General features: G+C 45.5%; 1 protein-coding gene across 1 annotated transcript in view; it reads right to left on the bottom strand.

Annotated features, from left to right (window-relative positions):
- Nucleotides 1-672: 672 nt before the first annotated feature.
- The window catches only part of LOC127050896 (maestro heat-like repeat-containing protein family member 2B), a 35,192-nt gene continuing 12,395 nt past the window's right edge, over nucleotides 673-23,469 (bottom strand). Inside the window, exons 14-28 of the mRNA XM_050952540.1 lie at nucleotides 23,070-23,174; nucleotides 18,885-19,008; nucleotides 17,031-17,143; nucleotides 16,198-16,350; nucleotides 14,892-15,046; nucleotides 14,389-14,551; nucleotides 13,745-13,938; nucleotides 8,941-9,078; nucleotides 8,621-8,732; nucleotides 6,792-6,938; nucleotides 5,433-5,615; nucleotides 4,233-4,388; nucleotides 3,597-3,731; nucleotides 2,396-2,461; nucleotides 673-1,557 (exon numbers count right to left, since the gene is read on the bottom strand). Coding sequence (XP_050808497.1) covers nucleotides 2,441-2,461; nucleotides 3,597-3,731; nucleotides 4,233-4,388; nucleotides 5,433-5,615; nucleotides 6,792-6,938; nucleotides 8,621-8,732; nucleotides 8,941-9,078; nucleotides 13,745-13,938; nucleotides 14,389-14,551; nucleotides 14,892-15,046; nucleotides 16,198-16,350; nucleotides 17,031-17,143; nucleotides 18,885-19,008; nucleotides 23,070-23,174 — 1,899 coding nt within the window. The 3' untranslated portion in view covers nucleotides 673-1,557; nucleotides 2,396-2,440. The remainder of the gene's footprint in view (nucleotides 1,558-2,395; nucleotides 2,462-3,596; nucleotides 3,732-4,232; nucleotides 4,389-5,432; nucleotides 5,616-6,791; nucleotides 6,939-8,620; nucleotides 8,733-8,940; nucleotides 9,079-13,744; nucleotides 13,939-14,388; nucleotides 14,552-14,891; nucleotides 15,047-16,197; nucleotides 16,351-17,030; nucleotides 17,144-18,884; nucleotides 19,009-23,069; nucleotides 23,175-23,469) is intronic.

Genomic DNA, 23,469 nt, shown 5'->3' with positions numbered 1-23,469 from the left:
GGTGCGATCCGGTGCCGGCGTAGAGATCACGGCCTGCGAAGCTGCTGGGTCAAGTGCCGCTTCCATTAGGAGAATCCTGAGTCTCTGGTCTCTCTCCTTCTTTGTTCTGGGCTTAAAAGCCTTGCAAATGCGGCACTTGTCCGACCTGTGCGATTCCCCCAGGCACTTTAGACACGCGTCGTGAGGGTCGCTGGTTGGCATAGGCTTTTTACAGGCCGCACATTGCTTAAAGCCCGGCGAACCAGGCATGAGCCCGGTGCCGGGTGCCGGGAAGGGCTACAGCCCAGACCGGCTAACAACTATGTACAAAATTATTTACACTACAAACTAATTAACTAACTATACTTAACCACTAACTAACAACGGTAGTAACAACGGTAGTAACAAGGAGAGCTAGGGACGTGGAGGACAGCAATGCCGTGCTCCACAGTTCCAACGACCGACACGGCGGTAAGAAGGAACTGAGGAGCGGGTGGGCCGGCAGGGGTATATATCGAGCGCCATGGCGGCGCCACTCTAGGGGGCGACCTGCCGGCCCACTGGAGTTGCTAGGGTAAAAAGTTTCCGACGAGCGTACACGCGCGGCGCGCACACCTAACTGGAATGGATGTGAGCAATCACTCGAAGAAGAACTGTCACTGCTATAGCGCTTTATCCATACAAGCCCAAAAGGTCCTCAGGGCTAAACAAAGTCCGAAGTTCTCAGGGGGGTGGTAAAGGAGTCCATGTCTCCTCTCAGCCTTTCCATAATTCATAAAACATGTCTCCTTGGTAAGAGATGGCCTCCTCTGCCCAGCGCTGGGATTTATGGGGTGATTGTGCTGCACTCTGACTGGCAGAGGACATTGGAAAGAGTTCTTAGAGGGGTCACATGACCCTCTTCTGGGCGGTTCACTCCTTCCGAGAACCTACCCTATTTTGGTCAACTCTCCTCTTGGGGCAGTCCTCTGCAGCTGAAACCCATCACAACTGGTAAAGGGTGGTGGGAGGAGTTCTTAGAGGGGTCACATGAAGCACTTCCGGATGGGTCACCCCACCCCAGAATTCCCCCCCGTTGGTCAAATCTCCTCTTGGGGTGATCCCCAGTGGCTGAAACCCCTCCTGATCAGTAGACGGTGGTGGGAGGAGTTCTTAGAGGGGTCACACAAATCACTTCCGGACAGGTCACCCGCCCCGGAGCTCCCCCTGATTGGTCAAACCTTCTCTCGGGACATTCCTATTGGGGCGAAACCCATCCTGATTGGTAGAGGACAGTGAGAGGAATTCTTAGAGGGGTCACATGACACATATTGCTTCTGGTCATGTGTCCGCCTTGGCCCCAGAAGTAATACCCCATGGGGTGGGTCTTCTGCTGACCAGTGGGCAGGGCTTATTGGGTCAAGGGGTGGGATTAACATTTGATTAATGGTAGGGCCCTTATACTACTGGAGCGCCTTGTTCTGTTTGTCTCCGTTCCGCTTCATTTCTCAAGGACTCCACCAGAACGGATGTCACTTATGATCTCAGTTGCCACCAGCTGGACAGTGGGACTTGGATCTTTCTCTAGGACCTGGAGATCTGAAATTACAGAGGACAACACATTAGTGAACAGACTGTCAAATCACAGCTAAGTGTGATCACAGAACCTTGAAGTACGTGAGCAAAATGATCACATGGAAAAATGTGAAACTGGGCTCAGTCCTTCTATTGGGGTGGAAAATACATGAGAGATGAATAGGCCTCACTTTTCATATAGTCCCCTGTGCCTGAAATAGCTGGAGACTTATTACCTCTGACTACCACGCTACAGTAGCTCTCCAATACAAAGCTTTAGGTTCCCCCATTGGTTCCTTCCATGCTCCCAGCTGTGGGGAGACCTTGACTCTACCAGAAAGTCATCCACTCTGCTGCAAATGGAAGAAGATCCATTTTTCAACAGCTTCCACTTTTAAGTTATTTTCCAGCTCTATTCAGGAGCCACTGCCTGAGCTCAACTAAGCCTGGAATTTAACAGAAGCCAGGTCCAAGCTGGTTTGTGCATGATACAGGGCACCTACTGGAAGAAAAATTGCTGGTGGGAAATTGGGGGTAGCAGAAAGTGGCTACAACTTCTTCTCACTTGGGGAGTCCACAGAACGCCAATAAAACCCAAAGTGTGGATAGTACTGGCTGGGGAGGGGGCATTGCCAGAACAACCAGGAGATGCACTGACTCATATCATACCTTCTGCAGCTTCCTCCTTCAGGGGAAATTAAAGCTGACTTTCTACTGGGCAAGAGTGAATTTGTCCTTTGATGTGTGGCTGATGCACTTTGCACCAGTGGTATCAGTTACTGCTGCTTGTCAGCTAAATTCCTTTATAACACTTTATAACAACTCACTAATGAGCAGGACTTCAGCTGCATTTATTACTTACACATCAGCAGATATCCCCGGTACAGCCATTTCATAAGGTGCATGTCTATGTGTTCCAGGATGATGCCTAAATACAAAATGTAAAATAAATAACAGCAACAATAATAAAACCTTCCCTTGCTGAGTGCAAAGTGATATTGGTAGCCCCTAGGTCTTTGGCGTCTCTTACTATGGGCCTACGGGTGAGCTGTGGGCAAGAGGATTCTGGAGCAGGTTAGAGTCCACACTAAAGAGAATGAGAGAGACATTTTTTAAAAAAGACTGTTTACAGAAACCCCATTTGCTTGAAACAGTCTGTGCGCCTCTTGCCACTGCAGTCAGTTATTGAAGACATACTAAGAGAGTGTCTTGGCCTAGTGGTCTGAGCAAAGGACTGGGGCCAGGAATGAGTGAGTTCTAAGCAGGGATCTCACAAGGTGACTGACAGGTAAGCCTCAGATGAGCTACAATGCCTGCCTGTCTCACATGGGTGTGCTAGGGAGAAGAGGGCAGAGGGCCAAAGAGGAGGAACCTAATGGTTCCTTGACAAGGTGCTGGAAATTATACCCCCAGCTCAAAGTGTAACCATGCCCTACGTGACGGTGTCCCAGCCACTACTGCAAAATGATTGCACTGTGCCTTCCCTGCAACAATCCCGAAGCACTTCATAGCAACTAATGAATTCCTCCTCCCACCACCCTGGAGAGGCAGGGACATTAACATCTCCATCTATGGGTGGGAAGCTGAGGCACAGAGACATTAATGGCACAGTGGGATTTTTTCTGTCCCCCTCAATGGGAATATCACAAAGGACACTGGGCATCATCTCTCACCAGCTAACTTGGCGGCAGCTGCCCGGATCCCTTCCAAGCTGCTGTAGAAGTACGTGAGAGTGGTTTTGTATAAGTTCTCCAGCAGTTCTAAGTTCTCTTTGGCCTAGAGGAAATCAGGGACACATGAGCTCTCTCTGGCTAGAAGTGCCCTTTGACTGCCAGCACATGCTTTTACGAACCACAGGTAAATATGAGAAAGAACAGGTGGCTGGGTAGAAGTGGGAAAAATGGGAATCTGCGGCAGATTTACATTTCCCATCACCCTCCCTCATATATCCCACCCTTATAGTTATTTACATTGTCCATCACACATCCGCCCCCAAAACACTCCTCTACACCACCACAAGCCTCTCCAGTCAATAATCTCATACAGTTCAACAGCTCACTCACAAGGTGTCTGCAAATGTCCTCCTGGAGTTCTGTAGGATTCAGCTTGGCTGTGTCATCAAGGTGCTTATTAATCACATGTTGGAGTCTCTTCAGTCCCAAAAACGGGAAACAGAGGTGAAATGTAGCTCTGCATTTCTGAAAAAGAGTGTCACACCATTGAATTGTTCCCTACCGAGTGCTGTGTTCAATCAAAGGGAACTCACCTGCGTGACTGCGCATCTATTCCAGGATAAAAAGGGATTCATCTGGGTGTAACTGGCCGAAACATGCAAGAATGACTAATAGAGGAGAGAGCTTTCACTGAAAACTGGAGGTAGCATCCATGTCTTTTGGGAACAGTTATACTGATGAAAGCTGCTTCACCAGCCACAGCTGTGGTCTCTCCTCTGTTCTGGGGAGGCAGGGGCCTGGGGTGCAGAGACAGACAGGAACAGAGACCTGTAGGAGTCAGACTCATGACCTATCCTGAATTCTGGTGAAGCAGCCATGGACCAAGCTGGCTGGAACTGACTCAGCAAGAGGGCAATGAACTAAGGGGAGAATTTGGGCCTCCACAACAGGCAGGAATAGCAGAGCTCCCCTGGCATTGGGAGGAAGATTCCTTTGGCTTAGGAAATAAGTCATTGTCAGTCTTACCATTGAAACCTGGGGGTTTGGGTCTTGCAGGTGCAGCAGAAGCGTGACCCAGCTCTTTTGAACCTGCTCGGTGAAATAGGCCTTCCATTTTTTCTTTGTCAACTGAGCCAGGATGCCAAATAAGACAAAGGCCACTGAGCGAAGAGCATCATCCTCCTACAGCCAAGAAAACCCCACAACTTGGTAAGTAAGGGATAATCCCATCACACACCTCACACAGCCATCTCTTCTACGCTAAAGTAGAGTGATTCCAACTACAGCTAGTTGGAAAAACTTTAATTAACCAATTTTTTGTTCACATTTGCTGATTCATGAAAATATTTTAGAGCCAGTTCAATTTTGACGAAATTCCTCCGGAAGCCAGGCAGGGGTCCTTAGAAACCTGCCTGGTGTCTTGCCAGTGCACCCATCCAGGTCCTTGGCAGCCAATCTAGCAGGCTGACTAGGATTGTAGGCTTCTTCAGGGGGAGAGATAGCTCAGTGGTTTGAGTATTGGCCTACTAAACCCAGGGTTGTGAGCTCAGTCCCTGAGGGGGCCAATTGGAGAACTGTGGTAAAAAGCTGGGAATTGGTCCTGCTTTGAGCAGAGGGTTGAACTAGATGACCTCCTAAAGTTCCTTCCAACTCTATGACCCTCAGAGTCCTGGCTCTCAAATTTGTAACTCCCTGGCCCCTCTAGTTCCCAGCACCAGGATAGTCTGAGAGCAGACTGCCCTGGGCCAAGGCTTCCAATAGAGCTAGGCTGAGTATAGTAATTCTGTTTCACAAGGAGTTTTGAAGTTTGGGGAGAGGGGTTCCCACAAATAGGAACAAAACCAAAATTTGAAATCTCAAAATTCTCTGCTAAACAGAATTATCGTTCCAACCCTCTCATATAAAAATAGTATTGACCAGGCCCAGAACTCTCTATTGCACTCTGTAACCCCCTTTTCATGGTTATCTAGCTACCTAATCTAGTATTCAGACTTTCTTTGAGGTTCTCAGTGGCAATAAAGAAGAACAGAAGGGTGAGACTGTGGGAGCAGGGATGTCATCCCCATCCTCCTAATGTTCTCCTCTTCCACAAAACACCTCTCTTCCCTGGGGCCTAAAATCGCTGCACTATGACATGAGCAATGCCCAGGGAGTTCCCATCACACATCGTAAATGGAGTCTAATCAAGATCGGTTGAACTGGGGTTGGATAGTTCTGTTCACATACATCGTCAAAGTAGGTCCGGATCTGTTGGGTGAGGTCTCTGAAGGAAGAACCGATGTCCTTCTCTTTCAGTTGCTTCAGGACTTTGGCCAGTGCATTCATGCTCTCGCCAATGACTTCAGAACTGAAAATGTCATGTAAGGCCCCGATCAGTATGTCCAGAAGAAACTTCTTGTGCTTTTTCACCTGGACAAACAGATGACATTAAAGAACAATTATCACTGATCACAATTCTAAAAAGTTTTCTTTAACAGTTATGAAGCAGTGGGAATTTCATCAACCCCCTCTCACCGCAGAGACCTATAGCTATATTTCAGACCAGGTGCTAGCTACAATGAGCCAAACTCGGTGCCATAATACACCTGTGTAATCCTATTATTAGATTTCTAGTTACTTAGATTCCAAGGCCAAAGGGGACCATTGTGATTATCCGGTCTGACCTCCTGCATAACGTAGAACTTCCCCAAAATAGTCTCGATTTGAACTAGAGTGTCTCTTATAAAAAATATCCAATCTTGATTTTAAAATGGCTAGTGACCGAGAATCCACCATAACCTTTGGTAAATTGTTCCAATGGTTAATTAAAATTACCATTAAAAATGGATGCCTTCTTCCCATTCTGAATGAGTCTAGCTTTGTTTTTCCCCATTGAATCTTATTATACCTTTGTTTGCTAATGTGAAGAACCCATTACCAAAATTTGTTCCCCATGTGAGTAGTTATAGACTGTCCTCAAGTCACTTCTTAACCTTCTCTTCGTAAAGCTAAATAGATTGAGCTCCTTGAGTCTGTCACTAAAAGTCTATGTTCCAATCCTTTGATAATTCTTGTGACTCTTCTCTGAATCCTCTCTAATTGATCAGCATCCTTCCTGAATTGTGGACACCAGGTCTGGACACAGTATTCCAGCAGTGCTCACATGAGTGCCATATTCAGAGGGAAAATAACTTCTTTACTCTAATTCAAGATTCCTCTGCTTATGCCTCCAAGGATCATTTCAGCCCTTTTGGCCACAACTTGGCTTTGGGAGCTTATGTTCAACTGATTCTCTGCCATGACTCAAGTTTTTTTTCAGCGTCATTGCTTCCTGGGATAGAGTCTCCCACCCTGTAAGTATGGCCTGCATTTTTTCTTCCTAGATGTATACATTTACATATGGTCATATTAAAGTGCACATTGTTTACTTATGCCCAGCTTACCAAAGGATCCAGCTTGCTCTGTATTGACTGCAAAAAGGTTACTAGGGTATGGGAGAGAGCAGAATTTGGCCTAGTGCATTGTGTGCAGTCTCTGTAAACTCTGAACAATTATTTCCCTTGGTTTCTCTAGTTATGTTGCATTCTATTCAGTAATCTCTCATACCTTCTGAGGCGCCCCATCGACTATATTTCCCAGGCCTCTTACAGCCATCTGACGGACAATGCTGTTCCTATCCTGTGACCTTTCTTCCAAGACGCGTAAGACACTCTTAAGGAACTTTTTCTCCCTGAGCATGGGATCACTCATTAGCTGAAATAAAATCAACATGTCCATTAGCCCCAGTATGATCATAAAGATTGGGAATAGAATTTGAGCAGACATGGAATACACTAAAAACAACAAGGAGTCTTCCTACAGCCACAGTCTTGTAGATGCAGACTAATATGGCTTCCCCTCTGACACTTGGCACATAACACACTGTAACTTTATCATTCCATGCAAATGAGAAATGTCTTAAAAACATGGAGCTTTCCTTTTGGGCACTATAATAGGGATCCTCTCACAGTCCTTTTCTCACCCCTGGTGCACCCTGCCAGCCGACCTCAGTGAGTCTTCTGTGGCTCAGGCCTCTGGCTAAGTCCCAAAGGCCAAATGAACCCCTTCTGGGGTAGTCAAGAACAGTCCCATTGCCCTCACTAGGGTCTCCAGCCCCAACTCTGGGTCCTTGAAATTCTGTCCTTTGTTCAAGTTCTCCATAAGCATTGTCCCCTTCCGGGGCCTTATGCCACTGTAAGTGATAGGGGAACCAGGGCCTGCCCAGAACTCTGAGGTACAAACCATGGACCCTGTAAACAGTAGTTAGGCACTGCTTGATTTCAGGTCATTGTTGATTCTTCCTACCGGCCACTTTTAGCTTCACCCTCACCTCAAGGTTAAAATTCTTAAGGACTCTCTTCCTGCAAACCCAACTTAAGCAAATGCTGCCAGAATCAAACTCTGGCAATCCCCTGAATTTCTGTGACCAGAGAGCAGCATCCTTTCTTGCCCCTCCAGTTCCTGCCAGGAACTGACCTGCTAAGGCCCTGCAGCTCCTTTCAGCTGAGCCTGATGGGCTCTGATTGGCTGCTTTCATGAGACCTCTCTAGACAGACCCAGATTTGTGGCTCTTTTCCTGGGGCAGGGTGTAGTAGGACCACGGGGCCTCTTGTAAGGAGCCTCAAAGCCCAGGTACAGCCCATCACAGTCACAGATCGATTATTTTTCTTAGAACCAGATGAGCCCCTAAGATAGTTGCTTAGCATAAGTGGGAAGTCTGATGCACATGTTAGAGGAAGGCTGTGGAAAGGGAGGATGGCCCAGCAGTTATCACACTAGCCTAGGACTTAGGAGACCCAGCTTCAATTTCCTGCTCCCTCAAAGACTTCCTGGGTGACCTTGGGCAAGTCACTTAGCCCTTCTGTGCATCAGTTCCCTGCCTGTAAAATAGGAATAAGAGTGCTTCCCTACCTCCCAGGAGTGATGTGGGGATACAGACATACATTAATGAGTTTTGAGGTACTCAGATACTACAGTAATGAGAACCTACGATAGATGTGAATGTATTTGTATGTGGCTTGTTTTATAGTATTAGGACACTAGGTTCATTCAGAAGATCTGCTGAGCTAAACCAAAATCAGGAGCTGTTGGTTAGTATCAGCACTAGGACTTGGCAGAAGAGGTCCAGGAATCCAAACTCTGTCTGTATCTCTCTCAGCCAGCCCCTGTGGTTGTGCAGCTAGTATAGGCAATGACAGCAATACAAATATCAGAGAGAGAATGACTCCGAAAGGTAGAATGAAGTTCCTTGTCAGGTTTCCATATAAAAGGGGATCCATTCTACAATCTAAAATGACAATTACTCCTATGAACTGAACTGTACAACTCCCAAAGAAAGAAAGGCAAACAGGCAATGGTCTAAAGGTGAAACTGCTCTTCAGAGCCCTGTGTCTTACCTGGGCAAGGAAAGCTGTGCTGGTGACTCGGTAGTTTTCTGTCGGGGAATTCACCCAGGCGAGGAGGCTCTGGATGATCTCAGGTGTTACTAGTTCAGATCTTAGCAGAACTCTGGAAGGCAAAAGAAACCGCTTATGGGGTCGATTGCACACTTCAAAAACTCAGCTGGTCTGAGCAGACAGCTCTGATATCTATGGGTGGGAGCTGTGTGTTTCCACCCAGGGCACCCCCCACAAAGCTGTAAACTGGAGGTTCCCTCTCAGCCACTCTATTTGCTACTGATTCCCAAGGATAAAATGATGCCTCCTAGATCTCTTACCTCACCAGCAGACACACTCCCTCATGGTGAGTCTGGGGGTTTTCAAGTAGAATCCACGTTCCCTGCTCCCTGAGTTCTCTCATCAGTCTCACATTCCCAACTTTGGAAAGCATGGATTCAAATGCTTGGACAGAAAACCTGGGGAAAGAGAGGCACAGAACTGCAGCAATCGGTAGGAAGGTGCAGCCTGAGCAGAGTCAGGAAGCCCCGGTTATTTGTCAGGTTTGCTGTTCATCGACAGTTCATCCATTGGCAATATCCTGGACACCAGCGTCCCTGGAAGGACTTGATGCCGGGAGGTAAGTTTCAGTCTCATACATCTCATATAACTAGTTTTGCTAGGGGCAAAATTTTGCAGTCATTTTTCCCTTTCTGCATGGAGCATGGGCACTAAGACTACAATGATATGGAAAAGATACATGATCAGGATCCAAAAACTGGGGGCATAGAGTGTGGCGATCACTAATGGACATTTTGGGGTCATATCTCCAGATATGATGTGACAGAGCGCTGAGGGTTTGCACTTGAGTCAGCATTCTGGTCACCATTCGTACTAATTCAGTTCCTCACAGAAGGCCTAATTGCTCAGAGGTGTACCTGACTATGAGGTCAGATTGGGGCTAGTGAGTCAAGGAACCAATCATTCCATTAATAGGGACTCTGTGTAAAAGGACATGGGCAGGAGCCCTTTGAGGGGAACAGACAGAGAAAGAAACTTGGGTGACCAGATGTCCCGATATTTGGGGCTTTATCTTATACAGGTGCCTCTTACTCCCAATCCCCTGTCCTGATTGTTCACACTTGCTGTCTGGTCACCCTAAGAGAAACAGAAGGAAAAAAGCTGGGAGAGCCTGACAAAGTAAGGTCTCTGAGTGGAAACACCTTACCCCCCATTTTGGAGAAGAGTTTAGAGAGTTGAGATACGAGATAAAGGTGCTATGTATTGGTAGGGGGATTAAATAGACTATACATTGAAGTGTACAAACAAGAAAGTCTCAAGGTTTGTAGAAGATGTGGGGGTGCAGCACCCCTCTCTGTCACAGCAGGGGGCTCATCAGGGATTTCCCTGTTATCTATGCAAATGGAGAGCCGGCTGGAGAAGCCGGGGTAGAGGTTTGGCAGGCCAGGTGATGGAGGGAACGCTGAAATGGATGGCGAAGCAGCAAAGAGAAGTGTAGAACAGGGGTTCTCAACTTTTCTGTTTCTGAGCCTCCTCCCACCCCCAATATGCTATAAATACTCCATGGCCCAGTTCCAGGCCTCGGCCCTGCCAGGCATCAGAGCTTGGGGCTCCTGGCTCTGGATTTTAACTGCACAGGGTGCAGGGGCTCGGGACTTTAGTGCAGGTCCTGGGCCTCAGGGCTCCAGCCTGCCTGGGCTGAGAGCTTCAGCTTTCTGCCCTGAGCCCCAACTAGTCTAATGCCAGCCCTGCTTGGCGGATCCCCTAAAACCAACCCGGTTGAGAACTGCTGGTGTAGAATACCCTACAGACCTTCCAACAATCCCACCATGCAGAAGAACAGCCTTTGCTTGCCTGGTAGGTTTAACAGCAAAAGCGCCTTCAAGAATTGATATGGGAGTAAGCCCAGATCTGGCAACAACTCCTCCAAAGTCTGGCAAGTCCTGTGACAGGAAATGGAAACCAGGCACAAGAGATCAGACTCTGTAAAATGGGACATGCAAACAACCCTGATGTGGTTTTGGTTACTCTTAAAGGAGCAGCAGTGAGAACTCATAGGGACAGAACAATGTGGGCCCTTCGATTGACACCCTATTTAACTGGGGAAGCACATATATGGCTCTTAGTGATTAGCGAGCAAGAGATTATGACATGATTAAAGCAGCCATGCTGGACTAGGTGGGGCCTGTCCGTAGAAAAGTACTGCCAGAAATGGAGAGTTGAAAGATGGATTGAGGGATTATCCCCCTGTGCATTTGGATAGAAATTGAAAGACTGGGCCACTCACTGGTAAGGCCAGATACCCAAAATGGGAGGGGGGAGATTCTGGAAGTTTCTTCAGAGTCTCCCTGAGCATACCTGGGCATGGGTTACGTGGCGCCAGCCAGTTAATCTGCACCTCACAGTTAAAGTTACAGAGGAATTTGCAGGGATGGACATTCCCAGAGTGAGTCAGTGGTTTAAGGGATTAGATCTGAGAAGGAGCAGAGTGCCTCCAGATGGGAAGGGCAGCAAGAAGAAGAGGGAGGAGCCTCAAGGAACTGTAGCAGGAGCTCGGCCTGCAGTGTGCTTCTGACATGGACGTGAAGGACAGCTAAAAAGAGACTGTCCTAAAATGGACTGTGAATTTGCACAGCTTTGTGGCCAGGACAAGACTCCCAGGCAGGGAAGAAAAAAGCAAGTAGCTACCATACCGGTATGGGTAGGGAGGAGCCATCAAAGGGAATAATGGACACAGCTTCATCCTGTTTGCTGATCAGGCAGGAGTTAGTGAAACCCCACTGGATACTTCCTGGAGGTAGGATCAAAACTGAATATGTCCATGGGGACAATACATTCTGCCCAATGGCAGAGGTGACTCTGGAAATCAAGGGGAAGTTTAGACAGAAGCATGTAGGGGTAGTGGATGGATTGCCCCACTGCCTTCTGCTGGGCATGGACTGGGATCCCTTTCTAACCGGGACACCAAGGCATGTGTGGAGGCCCAGAAGGGTGGAAGTAAAACCTGCAGGGCCAGGTAAAGAGGAAATGTACGAAAGGGGGTGGAGGAACCTAGACACGAAAGTACAAGCCACAGAGAAGGTGAGGATGGAGAAGTCCCCCGAGAGACAAGAGGGAGGAGAGAGAAAACAAAAGTCAAGAGTAAAGGTGACTTAAGATCATCCATTGGGGTCAAACAGTCAGCAGATCCCTGACCACCAGGATCTCAGGAGCCGGCATCCCGAGAACACTTTGGAGGGACTCCGAGAAGTCTGTGTTCGTGGAAGAGGCTGGGGCACAGCATACCATCCGTCACATATAGATACCTAAATCTGGCCTGCGCATGGGCCAACAGTATGAGCAGAATATACACTTGTGTCTGCAGCGTCAGCGATCACATAGCTAGGTACCCATCCATGGGAACAAATTCAAGTTTTGTGGACAAAACTTAGGCACTCATGCTTGAAAACCTGACTCACTGTGGCCACTACATAAGATCAGCCTTACTGGGTCAGTCCAATGGTCCATCTAGTCCAGTACACTGTCTTCCAACAGTGGTCAATGCCAGCTTCTTCAGAAGAAATGAACAGAACAGGGCAATCGTGAAGTGATCCAATCCCCGTTGTCCAGTCTCAGCTTCTGGTGGTCAGAGGCCTAGGGACACCCAGAGCTTGGGGTTGCATCCCTGATCATCTTGCCTAATAGCCACTGATGGACCAGTCCTCCGTGAATGTATCTAATTCTTTTTTTAACCCACTTATACTTTTGACCTTCACAACATTCCTTGGCAATGAGATCCACAGGTTGACCATGTGTTGTGTGAAGTCGTACTTCCTTATGTTTATTTTATACCTGCTGCCCATCCGTGAACAGAGTTTAGTTCCCGGTTTCCTAGGAAAAGTCAGAGACATTATAAAACCAGGAAGTCTGTAATGTGAGCACCTTGTTGGCTCGGAATAAAGAAACACAATAATAATAGAAACTAATAATGTTGTGAGGTTGGTGGGAAATGTACATTAATGGGCTACCAGAGCTGAAGTCAACTGATGACACAGGAATCTCTTAGTGTTAACTGGGGAGGGGCACAGAGTGGATGCTGAGGGGTCTGGTATGTACATTCTAGTTAACTAAAAGATTGCCATACGAGTCTCAAAGAAAAGCCCATGTCACCAATATCATTGTGAAACGTATCTACAGATGCTGTGTAAAGATCCATGTATATGCATTGAAAATTACATTCTTATGATCTGTGTCTAGAGACTAGTCACCAGGAAAGGTGAAAATATGGTTTTCTTTCAGGCAAGAAATGTTTCTCCTATCTGTTTGTTTACATGTAAATTAAGCATGTAGGATTCACAATCAGTTCAGAAGGACTGTGAGAACTTCAAAGAAAGAAAAGTAACAGGAAGTAGACAGGGGATGAGGACCCAATTTTGGGGTAAACATCAAAGGTTTGCTCTAGTATATTTGGGGGACAAAGACGACACCCTGGCATCTTTCACATAGGAAGTAGATGGACAGCGGGGTCGCTATCAGGCTTGGTTGAGAACATTGGGTGAGAAACATTTTTAGACAGGAGGTTAACCTGTTGGTTAAGTTTAGTCTCTAGGAGCATGTTATGATTTCATTTTACATGTAACCATTTTTTGCTTGCATTCTTACTCACTATCACTGGAATCTCTGTTCTTTGATCATCTCTGTTCTTGTTTGCACTATAAATATATCTAAGTGCTGTGTGTTTTGCACTATAGAGTATAAGTAATACAGTATAAAGTAGAGAGTCTAAAGTTTAAGTAATAAACTGGTGCGTACTGTTCCATTGGGAACAGCAGGCCTGGTAATTCTGTGGGTGTTCAGTGAATAAAAGGTCTGGACACTATACGGAATGGTCAGAAGACTCGGGGGTTGGCGTGTGCCTATCACTAACCTGTACAAAGAGACTAGGGTCTGAGGAGGCCTGGATGGCAGTGCTTGTTTTGCCAGAGCCTGGTCATTTTAGGGAACTGACCCACAGCAGACACAGACAAGACTTCCTCACTCTAAGGGCAGGCGATGGTAAAGTGCCTCATAACCTTGGGAACTCCTGGGGAATGTCACACAACTCTATTGGAATTCTCTTTGTTTCTCTCCCTTCCTTCTAATTACCGGCAAGGGTTGCCTTCAGTATGTTGTCGGTCTTTTTGGAATGACTCCTGACTGCTGATCACTGGCAAAGGCATCTTTTGGCCTAAAGTTCGGCTGACCTGCTGCAGGAGAACAGGAAACAACTCTGGGAGCAGCTCCTGCACAGCTTTGCTCGACTGCAGTGCTGATACCACCTCAAAGATGGCACATGTTGCCTGAAAGGAGAGCATGGTAAAGAATGAGATCTCCTCCCAACACCATCACACCCTCTCTCCCCTTCTGATATCTGCTCTACTAAATTCTCACTTCTGCCAGTAACTTGAATGACTGCGAGCAACTCCCTTAACTCGTGGCTCAGTTTCCCACATCTATAAAAATGTGTATGACCTACCAAGGCATGTTGTGAGTCCTAAGGAATATTTCTAAAGCACTGTGAGAAACCTGGTTCAAAGACTTTCTTATTGCCAGATGTTATTAAGTAAATCAGCCACGTACTCTAAAACTGCCGTATTTGTTCCACAGACAGCAGAGCTGGATTCAGGGAAACAGTACATCAGAGGAGAACTGCCCACACAGCAGTATTCTACCACACTTCTAGCTTTCCATCAGCAGGATTGTCACAGGGCAGAGGAAAGCCTGAAAGACGTGTCTGTCATCTAACTTACTGAGAGAGGTTCAGCAACTGCCAAATGCCTGTCAGTTTCAGTCTCTGAGGTGACGCTTCCTTCTTGGCTTGTTGACGTCTTTATTTTTTCTATTAGGACCTGTAGGACTTGAGTGGCAAGCAAGGGGTCTCCCCCCAGAGATCTCCACAGCTCAGTGGTGTCACTGCAATTTAATAGAAGTTACATGTAACCCCTGGACACTTTTGTGGCTCAGACTGAATGCGTCATCTTTAAGTAAAGACCAAATTATCTCCAGTTATACCAGTAAAGATAGGTCTTTAGGATGTCAAAGCAGTTATGAATTAATGGAAACAGAATGACAATTAATTTCTCTCCGCACCCCACCTTAACATGCTCTTGGACCTTCCTGCAGAAAGACCCAGGCTATTAACCGTCAGGAATTATCCCAAACTGTCTGCGGCTTAAATGAAGCCCTGCAGCTCCCAGTAAAGCTGTGGGATCCATGTTTTACCAAGATGAATGCAATAGGTAGCGGTATATACCTGTCCATCGGCAGACGTTTGCTGAGGAGGCTGGAGATCACTGCCTCTAGGTGCTGGTGAGCTAGAATGGGCACTGCCTCCAGCAGGAACTGCCTCAAGCTGCCCTCCTGGATATTAGACATGTGGCTATATATTATATCCAGGATAGCTGGCACCTGGAAGGAACAAAACCAGAAAGAAATGTCCCTTATTCTTTCTCTCTATTCAGTCTACAGAATCAAAAACTTTATTTAGCCATTTGCTGCTTTTTTTGAAATTCCTCAAGAAACAAACGTTCAACTATGTCTGCGTAACTTTAACCCACAACAATTGCCCACACTTGGCTGTAAAAATTAACACTGACACACACATATACATACCAGGGAAGTTAATGGGGTGGTGCCCAGCTACGCATTAAATAAACCAGTTTGCATGCACAAGAGAAGGCTTTGCTTGCCCAGATTTTGCAGGTGTGATTTAAGCAGCCAAATCTGACCATTTGCCTCAAAGGATGCAGAGTTCATAAACAACCACAAGCACAAAATATGAAAGTGCTTTAAACACAGTGTGCAAATGCCTGGGATTATGAACAGGCGATGACCTCTCATATTCATTCCTAGCCCTTCACATCTTCAAAATACTGTGCAAATGTGGTAGTTCTGCTGTGAGGGTTCCCTGTCCTGAGGCCTTTCACCAGCCTTGTTAGAAGATTTGTGGAGTGCTCCTTTCATCTAGCCCTAAAGCACTGGGCTCCAGAATAAAGCTTATAAATAGTGGATCCCAAAGACACTCTAGTTTTTCCTCTCCCTCCTTCTATTCTTAAAGGGTACGTCTACACAGAAAAAAAAACAAACATCCCACAGCAGTGTAAAAGTGTAGCTGTTCGTGCTTGGGCTGGAGCCCAGGTTCTGAAACCTGGCAAGAGGGTGGGTCTCAGAGCCCAGGCTCCAGACTCACTGGGAATGACTACAGGGCTATTTTTATCCAGGTAGCCCTTAGCCATAGGCCACCTAAGAACTAGATGCCTCCAAGTGCCAGTCATTCTTTCCTCTTGTCTTTTCCCCAGAGTCTGTTTTTTCAAGCCTTTCTTGGCTGAATACTGTGGCAACAAGCTAGACAAATAAATAACCAACCACCTTCCTTTTCCCTTGGATTCTCTGTCTACTGCTATTGATTCTGCCATTGCCTATCTTAGGGTAGGAACAGAGATGGAATCGACTCTGTGTCCGAGGGGGAGAAACAGCAAGATTTTTGTTCCTTATACATGAGGGCAAAGATCTAAAAGCCTACAATTTAGGCAGAAAACCTCTCCAGTTTCCCATTTTACCTGGTCCAGCATGGCATCTCCACACTCCTTTAGGATGATCTTCATCCATAGCCCAGCTGCCGTGGCACAGGTGGGGTTAGCAGACAGCATACTATCCATTGTGGTCTCAATAAAGTCTGTAGCCTGTTCGGAAGGGAAGTACTCACTAACAACCTGGGAACAAAGCAAAAGCAGGAGAGACTGCTATGATGTTTGGCTCAAGCACTTTAAAAATGGAAGCCTAATATCTCCATGGAAAAAGATCTATGAATCAGCATATTGTTAATTAGTCTTATGTCCAGCTAACCATCTGGGATTCAAATTCTCTCTATAGTCTATATACTACATTTTTGTATTCTACACTAATGATATCAGGTTTGAGGGAAAGCCGCTGTTGCACAGTTAGCACAACACTGTACTGGATATGCAGGAGGTAAGTTTCCAATCTGTATTCTCTTAGATACACTGCATCTTTTTACAACCTATCAAATGAAGTCAAGAGAGGCATGCACACAAATATAGGCTAAGGCAAACCCACAAGGTGACAGAATGAAGACTGGGTGGTTTCTCAGCTTGATGTTCCACTAACACAGTTTTTTCTCATGGATGGCTGGATAGGTACATGTGTGTGCATCTGCATGCGCATTTTCATGCACGTGCAACATTCAGTGGAGTCTGGTTTTTACATGGCATTCATAGCACACATCTGCGAAAAGCATCTCGCTGGTTACAGGCAACGAATGCCCCACGCCCACAGCTTGCTCCAAGTACAGAAAGGCATCATGAAAGCGTAAATGTAAAATGAACAGTGCCTGGTCACTAGAACATCCGCACAAGTTTTTTGAGTCAGTTACCCTGGCCATTTTGGAAGATGCCTGAAACAGAGCCTCAGGGTCTGGAGCTGTTGTTAGTTCTTCACAGAGACAGCTCAGCTCCTCCTCCGCTGACCCCAGGTTCATGGGCTGGCCTGAAGTGGAGAAAAGGAGAAAAAGTGCTATAATGATTAATGAAACGGAACCTCTACTGCATGGACATTCATACAGAAGGATCCATGTGCTATGCTGTTATTAGCACAGTGTAAAATCTTGGCCCCATCAAAGTCAATGGCAAAACTCCTGTTGACTACAACGGAGTCGAGATTACACCCTAAATGTCTGAAAGTTAACAGTAGTGGTATGTTATTGTGACTGATACGGGATTGAACAAGCACCATATTCTGCTTGGAGCAGCTTTCTGGGTGTGTCTGGTTTCAGTAGCATCTCTGCTCTCAGTATTTAAATCTAATCTCATATTCAAGTACAACTCAGGCAGGTGGATGTGAGGTTCCAATGTAGAGGTGAATCCCTCCAGCAAACTCTCATTGTAAAAGAGATGGGGATGGACAAAAACTTTGGCAGGAAACCCAGGCTCATCCGTCACTTCTAAACAATGCTGGGATTTCCATGTTGTACATTTAAAAGTTTGGAGTCCCTTATTCTGTTTCTGAATCACCAACACTGTTTTTTAGGACTGATTAATAATAATTGGAAATTGGGTGACCAGATGTCCCGATTTTATAGGGACAGTCCCAATTTTGGGGTCTTATTCTTATATAGGCTCCTATGATCCCCCACCCCATCCCGATGTTTCACATTTGCTGTCTGGTGACCCTAATTGGAAATGCCCTTAAATGATAACCAAGCTCTATCCCATTAGGTGAAAAGAATATCCTACTCCAGGGGTCAGCAACCTTTCAGAAGTGCTGTGCCGAGTCTTCCATTTATTCACTCGAATTTAAGATTTCGCTTGCCAGTAATACATTTGAACGTTTTGAGAAGATCTCTTTCTAGAAGTCTATAATATGTAACTAAACTATTGTTATATGTAAAGTAAATAAAGCTTTTAAAATGTTTCAGAAGCTTCATTTAAAATTAAATTAAAATGCAGAGCCCCCCGGACTGGTGGCCAGGACCTGGGCAGTGTGGGTGCCACTGAAAATCAGCTCACGTGCCACCTTCGCCACTCGTGCCATAGGTTGCCTACCCCTGTCCTACTCTTTCACAAAGGGGAAAATGGCCTACACTTACTCCAATAGCTTTGAATGTTCATGACAGAGGGCTGCTAGAAGAACTTTTTGTTTAAAGAATTATTCCAGGAAACCCCTCCAATACAGCCAGTGGCAGGGTAAAGAGAATGAAAATGTTTAGTACCAAGGGCTTGTCTATATGAAGATAGTCAAGAAAGCATTTTCAAAATGCATTCGTTAAACTTCATTAAACACCTTTGGGGACACATTTATTTAGAATTAAAGGGGCCTTATTTCAGGTTAGTTTTATTCTTATAATTCACTATAATTAATTCAGTATCAGAGCATCCACACGTGTGTTTAATGCCACTTTAAATTTACACCTATAGTTCATTTGGATTAACTTTCCTTAGTGTCCCTGTGTAGACAAGCCCAAAGGAATTGAGCAGTTATCTACCTGGTGCAGACCATTTATTATTTGAACAGTTCCCAGAAGTGTGCTAGGCTCTTTACACATCATAATTATCTCTTCTAATGAGGTATTTACAAGATGCCCACCACTCTATTATCTAAGTGCCAACAGACAGGACAGAAAGAACTAGACAGGCAGAAAAATGGACATTACAACAGTGAAAGAAGGTGAAGAATTACTTATACCTGCTTACAGTGAAGAATTACTTATACCTGCTAATAGTCTCCTCACCTTGCATACTGAGAAGGCAGCTGATACAGTCAACCACCCACTGACGGGACGTGGCCAGTGAATCACAGCTGTATGGTGCTATTCGTCCAATCAGAGATCCAAACCGATTAAAAGTTTCCTGAGTCTAATTAAAGAAGAAGGAAGGAAGAATGAATATTCTCCAGTTGTTCTAGACTTCACTTGCCATCTTTATCGTTGATACCCGTCAGCTCTGTGTTTCTGGGGAACCAGGGCACAGTATCTAGCCTGTGTGACTCATGAAGGACACCCTCAACCCCCATCTCTGTTTGAACCCAAACCGATCAGAGAAAAGGCTTGCAGAGAACAATGAAGGGTTTGGGGAGACACACCTAGACCCCTCCTGACAAGGCTGACAAGATTAAGACATCTCCATTTGCATACAGAAGGAAGACCAGAGACAACTCCCCTAGCCTCAATTGCATGAAAGATGGAATAGGGATTAGCATAAAGAAGAAGAACAGAGAACCGCACTGAACTCTGGGACCAGAAAAGCAGGAACGCATTGAAACACGGGAATCCCTGCTCCAGATGTTAATAAACCTACACCTGCACACACCCAGCTCAGCAATTATCAGACCAATTCTAGTAATAAATCTTTGACTAATATCCCAAAATACTGAAGCATCCTAGTTGCCTTGTGAGCTCCTCAGAAGAAAACAACACCCATAGCCAAGAGTGATTAGCTCCTATTGTCTAACCTAAAGAAAACCCTTGAGCCATCAGTTTACCCATAAACAAATCTAGTGTTCTCCCTTGAACCATTGTATTTTCTCTACAAAACCCTCGACCCATGCCCAAGTAAGGTTCTGATGTATAGACCCAAACTCTGCATCAGTTCCACTGGGATTCCATCTCCTGACTGATCGTGCTGGGGGCTCTGCCCGTCTCCAGCACTCAGGAGTCTGAGCTACCACCATCACCTGGAAATCCTGACCAGTTCATGCCTCATGGAGTGGGTGAGATCCATCTCTCTCTCTCTGTTTTCTTTTCTACCTCAGGTATTAACCTTTAAAATGTAACTGTTATGTTTGTTTAGGCCTCCTGGTGTAGTTATCACTAGGATTCAATAAATAACTTTTATAGTTCAGCTGGTTGCTTCTCTCTCTCTCTCTCTCTCTGAACTTTACTCTTTTGTTTTTTTAGCTTCCCCCACTTACTCTGCAGCAACACTTTTTGTACCTAAGCTAAAGATCCCTGTAGTGCCCCCAAATACTGTGGAGTTTGCTCATCAAGTGGATTATTATCCATACAATTGTAATGTGAAAGTGTGATAGGAACGTGTTAAACCTGGGGCACATAAGGGGGGGGGGCACAGCTGAAAGTGCTGCTTAACCCAGCCCACTGAATACAGGGACATATAAGGGGATCAGCTGGGGAGTGCTGATTGACTTGCTCTGCTAGTGTGTGTGTGTGTGTACACATGTTCGTCTAGTTCTAGTTATTAGCTCTGCGGAACCTGGATCCTGCAGGGTAGCTCCATTGGGAGAGGACTTGTAGAAGGAAGGAGCAGAGCTCCATATGAACACGCAAATGACATAAGCAGCACATTAATAGAATTACAGAACCACTCCGCCCCCCTCCTCACAGAAGAGTAACCCTAATTAATGAGCCTACCCAAAGTAACGGGCACATCTGGTAACAGTGTGCCTCTGATTCCTGTACTGAACTGGGTAACGCACATTGGAAAATATAATCCCAATTGTACATGCAAACAGATGGGGTTTAAATTAGCTGTTATCACTCAAGAAAGAGACCTCAGAGTCATTGTTTACAGTTCTCTTCAAGCATCTGCTCCACATGCCGTCAAAAATGCTAACAACATGTTAGGAACCATTAGGAAGGGATCGACAATAAGACAGTAAATATCATTATGCCACTATATAAATCTACAGTACCCCCACACCTTGAATACTGTGTGCAGTTTTGCTCATCTCATCTCAAAAAAGATATATTAGAATTGGAAGAAGTACAGAGAAGAGCAACAAAAATTATTAGGCGTATGGGACAGCTTCTCGTACAAGAAGAGGTTAAAAAGACAGGCACTTTTCAGCTAGGAAAAGAGATGACTAAGAGGGAATATGATCAAAGCCTATAAAATCATGACTGTGTAGAGAAAGTCAATCAGGAAGTGTTATTTAGCCCTTCACATAACTCAGGAACAAGGGGTCACTCAATGAAATTAATAGGAAGCAGGTTTAAAACAAACAAAGGAAACATTTCTTCACACAATGCAGTCAATCTGTGGAACTCATTGCCAGGGAGATGTTGTGAAGGCCAAAAGTATAACTGGGTTCCAAAAAGAATTAGATGAGTTCACGGAGGACAGGTCCATCACTGGCTATTAGCTAATATGGTCAGGGATGCAACCCCATGATCTGAGTGTCTCTAAACCTCTGACTGCCAGAAGCTGGGGCTGGGACTGTCCAACAGGGGATGGTTCACTTGGCAATTGCCTTGTTCTGTTCATTCCCTCTGAAGCATCTGGCACCCACCACTGTCAGAAGACAGGATACTGGGCTAGATGCACCATTCTTCTGGGGGTTCCAGGATAGCCACTCTTATGTTTTATGTTCTTAGCTGATTACATAGAAATTCAGCTTTAGCATCCTGGGAGCATAAGAACCAAGAATGCATTTGTGACACTGGCAGACCAGTTAACCTGTGTATGACCCATAATAACTTAACAAAAGGCACTTCTACTGTATCAAGACAGTTCACTTGCATGTGAATTTCAAAGAGATGTTAATACATCAAAGAGATGCTAGTCTAATGACTAGCAATCATCAACTCATTCAAAAATGAACAATAGATGCGAAGTGTATTTGTCTGTGGTTATCTATACCCGGTTAGAAGTTTCACAATGTAACCAAATTAGCTTGTAGATGCTAATTCCCTTTCAAGGCTTAATTGCCTTAATTATGTATGCAAAGTGTTCAGTTAACCTTAAAATCAGAGATGTAAGACACTTCAGGAAAACAATCATTTCTACATTATCTTCAGCTTAACTATCTGTGTTATAATGGAAGAACGGCTAATTACCTTATGTGAATGAATGTAACTAGATTACTGTATATGCACAGGAAATAGAAGATTATCTTCAAAGCAAAGTACAACAGGCCATCTGCATTGGAGGAAGGTCCTTCTGTGACAATTTCTATGAGGTAGGCTTGTCAGCCTGCTAGAATAGCTATAAAAGGGAAGGCTGGGGCCTGATCCTATCATCTCTAGTCTGCTTAAACTTTGAACATGGTAAGTGTGAGCCTTAGCACAGAGATCTTCCAAATAATCATTTGGAATAACCTGGAAAAACTGACAGACTTTACATCTATGCTGCCTTTGGATCCTGATCTGCTGGGATAATTCCAGAGAGACTTTTATAAACCAGCAGTTTATTCCATCCCTGTTGTGATCCTGAACTATGACCATTGAAAGTCACTGTCTGGATAGTGATCTTTTAACCATTTGTAACTCTCTTCTTTCTTTTAACAATTAGTCTTAGATTTAGTTATTAAGGATTGGCTGACAGCATGATATTTGGGAAAGACCTGACCTGGGGATAAGCATCTGGGCCTTTATAATTAGTGAACCCCACATATGGTGAATCAGGTTTTCAGTAACCCCTCATTATATTAGACATAGAATATCAGGGTTGGAAAGGACCTCAGGAGGGATCTAGTCCAACCCCATGCTCAGAGCAGAACCAATCCTCACACAGATTTTTACCCCAGTTCCCTAAGGGGCCCACGCAAGGATTGAGCTCACAACCTGGGGTTTAGCAGGCCAATGCTCAAACCACTGAGCTATCCCTCCCCTCTCTTCCAAGACATGGATGTTTAGATGGGAGCCAAGATCTGGAATGCCAAAAGGGAAAGGCGTTTGGCATCTTTTTAACTAGGGTGGAAGCTCTTTGCTTGTTGACTTGGTGAATCCAATTATAGAATAAGCCATCAGTTTGGGAGATTGTCTGCCCTCTAATTCTTGCAGTCTGCCCGCAGTGTGGTCACAGCGTTGCTGTGTAAACTTCTCTCTTATGGAAGCAGAGGGATCTTAGTCACCTTGAAATCCCAGCTGCTGCCCTGGAAGAGTTTTTCATGTATTTGCATTGAGTGTCAGATCTGATAGAAGCAGAGAAGTCAGCTCAAGGAAGAGTACGGCTATACTCACTGTGCTATGAACTGTCTCTTGATAGGCAGTCAGCAGCCGGGTGCTGGCCTGAAAGGCCCTTTCTCTCTCCCACTCCTTCCCTGAACTGAACCATGTCGCTAGGAGCTGTTGGTAGAGCAGGGGAACGGACAGAGCTAGTAACAGAAAATCCCTCCCAAAGTTCCTCTTAAACAGGTTTAATAGTCACTAAAATCCCTCTCCAAAGCATCTCACCTCCATGGAGCAAAGGAATTACATGTCTAATGGAAGAGCCCCTAATATATACAAGTCCCAGGGGCCAGATTCACCTCTGGTGATTGAAGCCAAAGGAGTTACATGAGAGATGAATCTGGGCCCGTCTATGTGATGTCTGCTGTAGACTGTCTGATGGGAGCTGTCTAGCACATTGCATGCTGTTTGA

Source organism: Gopherus flavomarginatus, chromosome 5, assembly GCF_025201925.1.
Source record: "Gopherus flavomarginatus isolate rGopFla2 chromosome 5, rGopFla2.mat.asm, whole genome shotgun sequence".
NCBI lineage: Eukaryota > Metazoa > Chordata > Testudines > Testudinidae > Gopherus > Gopherus flavomarginatus.
This window is presented reverse-complemented; position numbering and strand designations above follow the sequence as displayed.